This window comes from Amaranthus tricolor, chromosome 9 (assembly GCF_026212465.1).
Source record: "Amaranthus tricolor cultivar Red isolate AtriRed21 chromosome 9, ASM2621246v1, whole genome shotgun sequence".
Classification (NCBI taxonomy): domain Eukaryota; kingdom Viridiplantae; phylum Streptophyta; class Magnoliopsida; order Caryophyllales; family Amaranthaceae; genus Amaranthus; species Amaranthus tricolor.
Window position 1 is genome coordinate 17,894,391 of NC_080055.1, and position 11,121 is coordinate 17,905,511.

General features: G+C 34.1%; 1 protein-coding gene across 1 annotated transcript in view; it reads left to right on the top strand.

The window, feature by feature from the left end:
- Positions 1–3,259, top strand: part of LOC130823327 (uncharacterized) — a 9,173-nt gene extending 5,914 nt beyond the window's left edge. The window contains exon 9 of the mRNA XM_057687944.1: positions 3,169–3,259. Within this exon, the coding sequence (XP_057543927.1) occupies positions 3,169–3,259 (91 nt within the window). The remainder of the gene's footprint in view (positions 1–3,168) is intronic.
- The last annotated feature ends 7,862 nt before the right edge of the window (positions 3,260–11,121 follow it).

The following is an 11,121-nucleotide window of genomic DNA, read 5'->3' on the forward strand; positions in this document are numbered from 1 at the left end:
ATTGAAAATCATAATCCTATGCTAGAAATTACGTGTTAAGTTGCGATTTTATGCATTTTTAAGCGGTTTTGGCACTTTTGCGCATAAAGTAGCTCAAACTTGGTTTTTTTTGCACGAAGCTTTGAACACAAAACTATTTGGTATATATTATTGTGTTGAAGTGGTTAGTATTGATAATCATAGTCGTATGCTAGAAATTACGTGTTAAGTTGCGATTTTAAGGGTTTTTAAACGTTTTTGGCACTCTTGCACATAAAGTAGCTCAAACTTGGTTTGTTTTGCACGAAACTTGGCACACAACACTATTTGGTATTTATTATTGTGTTGAATTGGTTAGAATTGAAAATCATAGTCCTATGCTAGAAATTACGTGTTAAGTTGCAATTTTATGCGTTTATAAGCGGTTTTGGAAGTTTTGCGCATAAAGTAGCTCAAACTTGGTTTTTTTGCACGAATTTTGCACACAACATTATTTGGTATATATTATTGTGTTGAAGTGGTTAGAATTGATAATCATAGTCGTATGCTAGAAATTACGTGTTAAGCTGCGATTTTAAGGTTTTTTAAGCGTTTTTGGCACTTTCACGCATAAAGTAGCTCAAACTCGGTTTGTTTTGCACGAAACTTGGCATACAACACTATTTAGTATATATTATTTTGTTGAAGTGGTTATAATTGAAAATCATTGTCGTATGCTCGAAATTACGTGTTAAATTGCGATTTTAAGGGTTTTTAAGCGTTTTTGGCACTTTTGCGCATACAGTAGCTCACACTCGGTTTGTTTTGCACAAAACTTGGCACACAACACTATTTGGTATATATTATTGTGTTGAAGTTGTTAGAATTTAAAATTATAGTCTTACGCTAAAAATTACGTATTAATTGCGATTTTATGCGTTTTTAAGCGTTTTTGGCACTTTTGCGCAAAAAGTAGTTCAAACTTAGTTTGTTTTGCACGAAACTTAGCACACAATAGTATTTGGTATATATTATTGTGTTGAAGTGGTTAGAAATGAAAATTATAGTCATATGCTAGAAATTACGTGTTAAGTTGCGATTTTAATGGTTTTTAAGCATTTTTGGCACTCTTGCGCATAAAGTAGCTCAAACTTGGTTTGTTTTGCACGAAACTTCACACACAACACTATTTGGTATATATTATTGTGTTGAAGTGGTTAGAATTGAAAATAATAGTCCTACGCTAGAAATTACGTGTTAAGTTGCGATTTTATACGTTTTTAAGTGGTTTTGACACTTTTGCGCATAAAGTAGCTCAAACTTTGTTTTTTTTTGCACGAAGGTTTGCACACAACACTATTTGGTATATATTATTGTGTTGAAGTGGTTAGAATTGAAAATCATAGTCGTATGCTAGAAATTACGTGTTAAGTTGCGATTTTAAGGGATTTTAATCGTTTTTTGCACTTTTGCGCATAAAGTAGCTCAAACTTGGTTTGTTTTGAACGAAACTTGGCACACAAAAATATTTGGTATATATTATTGTGTTGAAGTGGTTAGAATTGAAAATATAGTTGTATGCTAGAAATTACGTGTTAAGTTGCGATTTTAAGCATTTTTGGCACTTTTGCGCATAAAGTAGCGCAAACTTGATTTGTTTTGCACGAAACTTGGCACACAAAACTATTTGGTATACATTAATGTGTTGAAGTGGTTTGAATTGAAAATCATAGTTCTATGATAGAAATTACGTGTTAAGTTGCGATTTTAAGGGTTCTTAAGCGCTTTTGGCACTTTTGTGCATAAAGTAGCTCGAACTTGGTTTGTTTTGCACTAAACTTGTCACACAACACTATTTGGTATATACATTATTGTGTTGAAGTGGTTAGAATTGAAAATCATAGTCGTATGCTAGAAATTACGTGTTAAGTTGCGATTTTAAGGGTTTTTAAGCGCTTTTGGCACTTTTGCGCATAAAGTAGCTCAAACATGGTTTGTTTAGCACGAAACTTGGCACACAACACTATTTGGCATATATTATTGTGTTGAAGTGGTTCAAATTGAAAATCATAGTCGTATGCTAGAAATTACGTGTTAAGTTGTGATTTTAAGGGTTTTTAAGCGCTTTTGGCACTTTTGCGCATAAAGTAGCTCAAACTTGGTTTGTTTTGCATGAAACATGGCACACAACACTATTTGGTATATATTATTGTTTTGAAGTGGTTAGAATTGAAAATCATAGTCATATTCTAGAAATTACGTGTTAAGTTGCGATTTTATGCGTTTTTAAGCGTTTTTGGCACTGTTGCGCATAAAGTAGCTCAAGCTTGGTTTGTTTTGCACGAAAATTGGCACACAACACTATTTGGTATATATTATTCTGTTGAAGTGGTTAGAATTGAAAATCATAGTCGTATGCTAGAAATTACGTGTTAAGTTGCGATTTTAAGTGTTTATAAGCGTTTTTGGCACTTTTGCGCATAAAGTAGCTCAAACTTGGTTTGTTTTGCACGAAAATTGGCATACAACACTATTTGGTATATATTATTGTGTTCAAGTGTTTAGAATTGAAAATTATAGTCATATGCTAGAAATTACGAATAAGTGGGCATTATTTGCTGCGGTTTTGGGGGCTGACCGCAATGCAACTTATTTGTTGCGGTTTTGGGTGCTAACCGCAACAAATAATGCCTTTTTTTTGCTGCGTTTTAAACCGCAGCATTTAAAATAGGCCATTTGCTGCTATCACTATTGCTTGGGGCCAAAACCGCAGCAAATAATGGCCAAAAAACTGCAGCAAATGAAGTTTTTTCCACTAGTGAGGAAAGCTTTAGAAGGTAAAGGGTTGCGCATAAGGAGTAGAAGACAAAATATTTGCTACACAACTCTAGTGGGACGTTCGCCGATTGGAGAGCCAGATGTGTCCAATGGTGAAGAAGTTGTTAGAAGTACGACCAAGTACTTGTATTTAGGATCAAGTGGGGAGATTGACAGGGATGTTACCCATCGAATACAAGTGGGTTAGCTCAAGTGACAAGTATCCACCGGGGTGCTATGTGATAAGAAGTTTCTAAGTAGGTTAAAACATAAATTTTACCTTGTGGCAATCAAGCCTGCTATGTTGTACGAAATAGAATGTTGACCTGTAAAGAAGACTTTTGAACATAAGATGGAAGTAACAGAAATGCGTATACTGATATGGATGTGCAGTCACACATTGATAGATCGAATTAGGAACCAGGAGTTTAGAGAGAGGCTAGGGGTTGCCCCTATTTCGACAAAGATGCACGAAATAGATTGACATGGTTTGGACATGTGCACAAAAGTACTTTTGACACCACTGTGAGGAGGATAGAAAGCATCATAGTAGAGGGTAAGAGAAGTCAAGGAAGACTTAGAAGAACTTGGGAGGAGCAAATAAAAGTTGACTTGCATGAGTTACACCTCTCTGAGGACCTGACAAGGGATAGGGATAGGGGTAGTAGGAGGCGCCTTATTCATTAGACTACTAATTCCCTTTTGCTTACCTGTTGGCATTATTGTTCTTTGACTTTTACTCGTATTATTATTATTATTATTACTATTTTTTTATTTTATTATTATTTTATTATTATTTTTATTATTTTATTATTATTTTATTTTATATTTTATATTATTTTTATTTTTATTTTTATTTTTTTTGGCAATTAAAGATTTTATTACCAATTGCACACTCCACCAAAAGTTGAGAGGGGGAGTAACAAAACCCACACAAGGGAAAGTCAAACAAACAAGCACACCAAACAGAAACAACACAAAGAAACAACAAAACACCAATTACAAAAGAAGAAACTGTTTCTGTTTATCAGAAAGTCGAGCTGCAACATTGAAGATCACCAACCGCCCAAGTTGTTGCTCATCCATACTCTTTCCCCCAAAGATTTTGACATTTTTTTGAAACTACACATGATAGATGATCTCTGCCCAGGACATAGTAATGATAAGAGCCTTGGTACATTTTTTCTTACTCAACTGATTTATAATATGAACATCTTGAGCAAAGGAAATCGACCAATGAAAGTCACTAAAAACGAAGGCTTTTACCTTCCGAATAAACACACAATCCCCAAACAAATGATCTCTAGTCTCAGGAGCATCATTACATAGCCTACAAATGTGATCCCATGTCATCCCCCACTTTCGCAACCTGTCAATAGTAGGAAGCCTACTAAGGATAGCTTGCCACATGCACACCACACTCCTAGGAGTCGCCTTATTATTTTACCAAAGAGCCCTCCAAGGAACTTTAGGATATTGCCCTAATAATTTCTTGTAAGCAATCTTTGTACTAAAACCACCATGAGGAATTCAAGTCTTATAAATTAACTACCAACTGCCTGCTATCAAAGATTTTTGTAAGCATCTAAGAGGCTGTGCTAGGAACAACATAACTAAAAACATCTGAGTGTTTGAGATAGTAATCATTAATCCACCGGATCCAAAGCCTATCCTTCTTATGAGCTAAGGCCCAGAGATTCTTCAACATGGCAGCCTTATTCCAAAGATCCAGCCGACTCAAATTAAGACCTCCACAAGACTTTGGCAGACAAACATGACTCCAAGCTATATGAGGCTTAGCTTTAGAATCTTGACCAACAGTCCAAATAAACTTGTTACACACAGCTTCAAGCATCTGGATAATTTTTGTAGTTAGGATAAAGATTTAAGCCCAATAGGAATACATACTCTGAATAACACTACGGACAAGCTGAATTCTACCAGGCAAAGAAAGTTTCCTAGCAGCCCGGTAATTTTCTCCACCAACACTAAGCAATCCTGAGTACCAAGCCTCTTTGCAGATAAAGGAACCCCAAGATACCTAAAAGGAAGAACACCCTTAGGAACCTGATTAGCTTGAACAAGGCTAAAACTCATAGCATCATCCACACCAGCAACATAGAGAGCACTCTTGCCTTTATTAATAGAAAGACAAGACACCATAGACAATCATCCAGAATAAGATTCAATGCATGCATAGAAGAAAGGTCAGCTTTAAGGAAAATAAGAAGATCATCAGCAAATAAAAGTTTCCTGACCTCTGAGCACTTACACTTCGGATGGTACTTAATAATATCACCTTTTTGCCTCTTCAAACATCTGCTGAAATATTCCATAGAGAGAGCAAAAAGGAAAGGAGACATGGGATCCCCTTGGCGGAGCCCCTTCTGAGCTCTGAAAGGAATACCAGGAAATCCGTTGATCAAAATAGAGTACAAAACAGTAGAAACACAAGCCATCACCTAATTGATAAATGAGAAGGAAAACTCATCTCCTGCATAACACACTTAAGAAAAGACCACTCAACATAATCATACGCCTTCGCTATATCTACTTTAAGCATACAACGAGGATTAGAATTATCCCAGTTATAACCTCGAATAAGATTAGTAGCACGCAAAATGTTGTCACATATTTGCCTACCAGGGATAAAGCCTGACTGAGCAGGATCAACAAGATGAGCAACAACTTTCTGGAGTCTAGCCATAAGAATCTTAGCAATAATTTTGTCAAGCACAGAGCAATGGCCGAAAATCCTTTGGCTTTGAGGCATTAGCACTCTTCGAAACAAGAGTGATAGAAGTAATGTTTATAGGAGAATACATAGCACCATCATTAAAGAAAAGCAAAATAAGCGCATAAACATCCTCCTTTATAATATCCCAAGCTGCTTTAAAAAAGTGTGAGCTAAACCCATCAAGACCAGAACTCTTGGACTCATCAATATCCTTGAGAGCATTATCAATATCAGCCTTGCTAATGGGTTTAATAAGGTCTTGGGCTTGAGACATAGTATGCTGAGGGCCAATAAGCATAGCCTGGAGATCAATACCCTTAAGAGAATCAATAGCCTTTCCTAAAAGGTTTTGATAAAACTGAGTAATTGATGTCCTGATAGCTTCAGGATCAATCATAAAATCCCTACAATTATCAACTAACGCATCGATTCTATTTTTCTTGCATCTCTCTTTAACAACACAATGAAAGAAGTGAATGTTGGAGTCCCCCTCATGAAGCCATGCAATTTGAGCCTTCTGCCTCAAACCACCTTCCTCAATACGAAGCCACTTCCTCAACATATCACTAGCATGAATCTTCTGATTATGAAGAACCATAGAGAAAGGAGAATGTTGAAGAGCAAGTTGAACCTGATCTAACTCAGACCTCTAATATTGGATCTTCTCCTGAAGTTTCTGAAAATGAACCAGATGAAGAGACTTCAAATTCCTTCTCACAGCCTTCAGTTTATGCCAAACTTGCTCAAGCCCATAGCCTTTACATTTAGAACTCCAAGCTTGCTGAATCAAAGATAAGAAATTAGGATGATCAGACAAATATTTGAAGTACCTAAAAGGCCTACTACTTGCACCAGACATCTGCTCAAAAGACACCAATAAAGGACAATGATAAAAAATATGAGGATTTAAATATTACACAGAAGCACTAAAGTCCCGATTAATCCAATCCTCATTAATGAAACAATGATCAATCCTAGAAGCTCTCCCATCAGAATCCACACCTTTGGTGTTCCACGAAAACACATGACCAACAAAATTAGAATGAAGCCAACCAGTAGTAGAAATACAATCCACAAAATCCTTCATTTCATAAGTAGAGACTTTCCTACCATGTCCCCGATGTGAAGCATCATACACAGTATTAAAATCCCCCATAACAAGCCAAGGACCTTGAAAAGTACCCCCTAACTGCATTAACTCCTGCCATAAAGGCCTCCTGTCAGCAATGATGTTCAACCCATAGACAAAGGTAATCCAACAAGTCTTTGATCGGGACTTTACGTCCTTTAATAGTAATACCGCAAGTGCACGGCGTAGCGTAGTACGTCGGCAAGTACGGGTCGAATCCACGGAGAGTGAGGTGTATATCAAGGGATTCTCAATCAATTAGTTGGTTGAACAACATATGTATAGATGTTTGTTGGTGTAATTAACTAAAACAAGCAAATAAAGACTAAAGATAAAACAAAGTATAAAACAAGTAAAGATGCTAATTAACCAAGAACATAAGATCAAAGGCAATACAAACACATCAAAAGGTAATATGATGATGAAGAGGCAAGGGCTAGGCTTTCTCACCAAAGTAATGTTTACTAATCTTCAACCTAAGGTCATAGATTTGGGTTATGGGGAAGAACGCATCTTGGATACTAATGTTCTCTCTCAAGCAACAAAAGCTTCCTAAAACATACTCAACTACCTATTCTCATAGAGCTAAGCATATTTTAAGACATGGAGCACACATTCATCATTTCCAATCAAAACATCTATCTATTCTCATGGAGATGATTCAATTTTCAAGCATAGACTATCATTAGAAATCGACTCTCGCCTTCAATCCAATGACACTACAATAATAGCAAATCCATCTCAAACCATAAACAACACAACCAAGCCAAAGGTAAAGATAACAATTTAGACTACATACATGGTGATAAAACCTAGCCTAAGCCAAATTGAACTACTCACTCATATTGAAATTTAACATAACTAAAGACATTGAATTCATGATAAATAACAAAAAAATCAAAAGTAATAAAGTGTAGAGAATAGGAATTATTAGCTTGGAATTCAATCCAAGGAAGACAACCAAATGAAGAATTAATGAATACCATTGATAAACTCCATAAGCTCCAATTGCAATCCAAATGTTTGATAAAATGCTTTAATAGATTGACTTAATCTCAATTACATGAATATATCAAATGATCTTCCATAATGAACTAATCAAAGCTTGAGCCTTCTAATAAGTGTTTGAATAGAAATTGCAACTAAGAGTACAAGAATGAATCAAGGAAAATACATAAAGGAAGATTAAAACTAACTAATGAAAGCTTAAAATTCAAAACATGAGTTGTAGATTAAAATGATTCATTTGCTTGAGCCTTCTTCTTCTTCTTCTCTATTTTTAGGAGGGAGGACAAGTGGTGGGTGGTGGCTTCATGATTTCTCCACCACCCTATGTGTGAGATAGGGAGACTATAGATGGGTGGGAAATAGGGGTGGTGGAGCAGTAGAGTATGAGAGGCATAAGAAATGGGTAGGGCATCCAATCAGCAACTTTACTTCCTTTTTGCTACAGTTATGGCTGTCTCCATCCCGTCACCATCTATTAAACCGCGTATTTTAAAATTTTGAAAAATTTACTTCCTTTTTTAATTGAATTGAGTTGATTTTAAAAAATTTACTTAGTTTATTATTTTAATTTTCAGATTTTTAATAATTGCATTTCATTATTAAAATTAAAATTTTAGTTATAAAATATAAAATTCAATACTTATATCATAATATTATAAAATATTAAATTTAGAAAATACGAATTGAGGAAATTAATTCAATACTTGTATTATATTCAAATCTAAATATAATATTTCGATTCAGATAATATAAATACAAAAGATGCTACAAATTTAATTTCCTTCATCAGAATCAATATAATATTAATGGCGACGGGAGGGAGACGAAACATGCCTGTAGCCAACTTAGGGACATGATGGCTACGGGATGCAGACGGAAAATGCATGTAGCCAACTTTCAGGACAAGATGGAGACGAAAAATGCCCATAGCCAACCTTGGAGACGGGAGTCTCCCGTCTTTATCCGTAGCCAAGCTCGGCGACAGAATGTCTCCATCTCAGTATTTGTTTGTACTCCCCCTTTCTTTGTATTTTTCCACTTTACCTTTTACACGCATTTTTAGCAAATTTTAAGCCTTAATATCTCTAAGTACGCATCATAGAAAATTATTAAAATAATATATTAAAAAACTTTATATCAAGACAAATCTAACAAGATCTCATATGAATATATTTTATTTTAATATATATTTAAAAAATTAATTTTAAATTTCTCTCTCTTAAAGTAGACAGACTTAACATGGACAAATAACTAGGAACAGAGGGAGTAGTGTTTATTGGTGTTGAACCATTTAGGTCGCAACAATTTGAGGTTTTGGAAAGAACAAGTTTCAATATTTTCTATCTTTAAAGGGTTTTTTTATGGAAAATAATAAAACTGAAAAAAAAAATTCTTTACCATTCACTGAAAAGTACCATTGGCTCTTGATATCATAAAGAAATGTAATGTGAAATTTAGGTTTAGGTTTTGAATACATTTTGTATTTCACACTTAGGAGGTGTTTGGTATGAACTTTTTAATACTAAATAAGGGATTCAATTACCATTACTCCACATATTTGTTTGCTATGATATTAGGTTAACCCAATGCCTTTCTTGAGGGTAATGGATACCCTTACTTTGTTACCATCCATTTATGTCAAGTAACAAATTCCTTTTCTATGATCAATTAAGTGTTTCTCTTATATTTTCATACCAAACAACATATAACTTAATGTTTATCATTTTATACCCTTATCCATACCCTTAACTACAACCCATACCCTTACCCTTACTCCTCTTTATCATTTTCTTTTCCACTACATTTTATATTCCATACCAAACACCCCCTTAATGTTTATGTACGTTGGAAGCTCCTAGATATAACTTAACTAGAAAAAACCCTAATATAATAGATCAAAAGAGGCTGATACAACTAATAACCAACTTTCCTGTGATGACTTGATCTACTTTTCTTCACTTTCAAGTATGATGAGAAGTCTAATACCTTTCTTTATGTTCAAAGCTGCAAAATAAATAAGAATTGAAAATTTCCCCTTTTTGTTACAAGGTTTCAGTGTATCTCATAGAACAATCTGCCATTTTCAAGCTGATGTACCTGTATTTTAAAAAGTTGTATTATAGTCGTTTGTACACAAAGTAGGGTATTGAACATATTTCTGATAGTATTACTATAGTTTTTAATCATCATCATCATATCTAGTGTATCCCGCTCATAGAATACTATGGTTAGGGTCCGGAGAGGGAAGAAAGACGGCAATTCGTACCTATAGAGGAGAATGCGGTCAAAGAGTCCTTCGGCTCGAGAAGGGTATTCAAAGAGCACTATAGGTTTTAATCAAACATATTTTTTCCTTTTTTAAAATCCTCTTTTGATTAATTATGTCCTTAAGGTATTTACCATAAGCAAGATTCCCGCGAATTTCTTTTGAAGAAACAAACTTTTTTTGTTTTTGAGTATTTTTGAAATGCTAGTTTTGGTTGAATAGACACTATAATTTGGTTCTCTCCTCACTTTTAGACATGGGAGTATTTTTGAGTATTCTCGCCCGTTATTCGTTCTTAATCTTTTAATTTTAATATCAATTTTAATTTAACTTCATTTTTGTAAACTAAAGAAAATAAGAACTTCATCTTTTTGTTTGTCGTAGATACACATGAAAATTTTTTGAGTAATCTTAAAAAAAATTATAATATATTTTTTATCAACTAATAATGGTGTACTATGAAAGTCTCCAAGAACACTATGTATTAATTGTAAAATATTAGATTTTCTTTGCACTATTTTTAAAATTATACTTGTTATCTTATTAAGCAGACATGTTTTACGGTTTTTAGATTTTTAGTAACATAAAGAAATTAAATTATGCTTAGACATAAAAGATTTTACCAAAATTAAGATGTCCTAATCTAGCATACAATGAATAATAGATTGAATGCGATATGCAAACTTTTCTTTTGTGATATTTTCCTACAAAGATACTTGAATTTGAAATATGGAAACTCATAAAGAGATACAATCAATCATATTAAACACTTAGTAAAAAGTGATTAGTCTAGATTATGTATTTTAAGGAACACAATAAAAGCAGAAACATTGTGATGAGTTTATAAAGGTTTTCACAATTTCTTAATTTTAGAGAATGAACAAATGTTCTCTGATTTCTGATTTTCCATATATACCCTATTATAGAAATAGATTTGCAAGTTATATACCCTTTTAAGTCACTTAATAATTGATAATTAATCACTTACATAAAAGACAAATAAAAATTTTCATTGACGAACAAAAACTTTCATTGACGTAAGTAAGAACGAAGCTTTGATGCTACAAAACTATAGTCACGAAGTAGATGTTGTGCCCTGTGACATTTGGTCACACCCCGCGACCACGCTATTGCCTTCTAAACTGTCCGTGCCATGGTACATGACATTTGATCATGGGAGCCCTACTTCAATGTTGCGCTTTATTA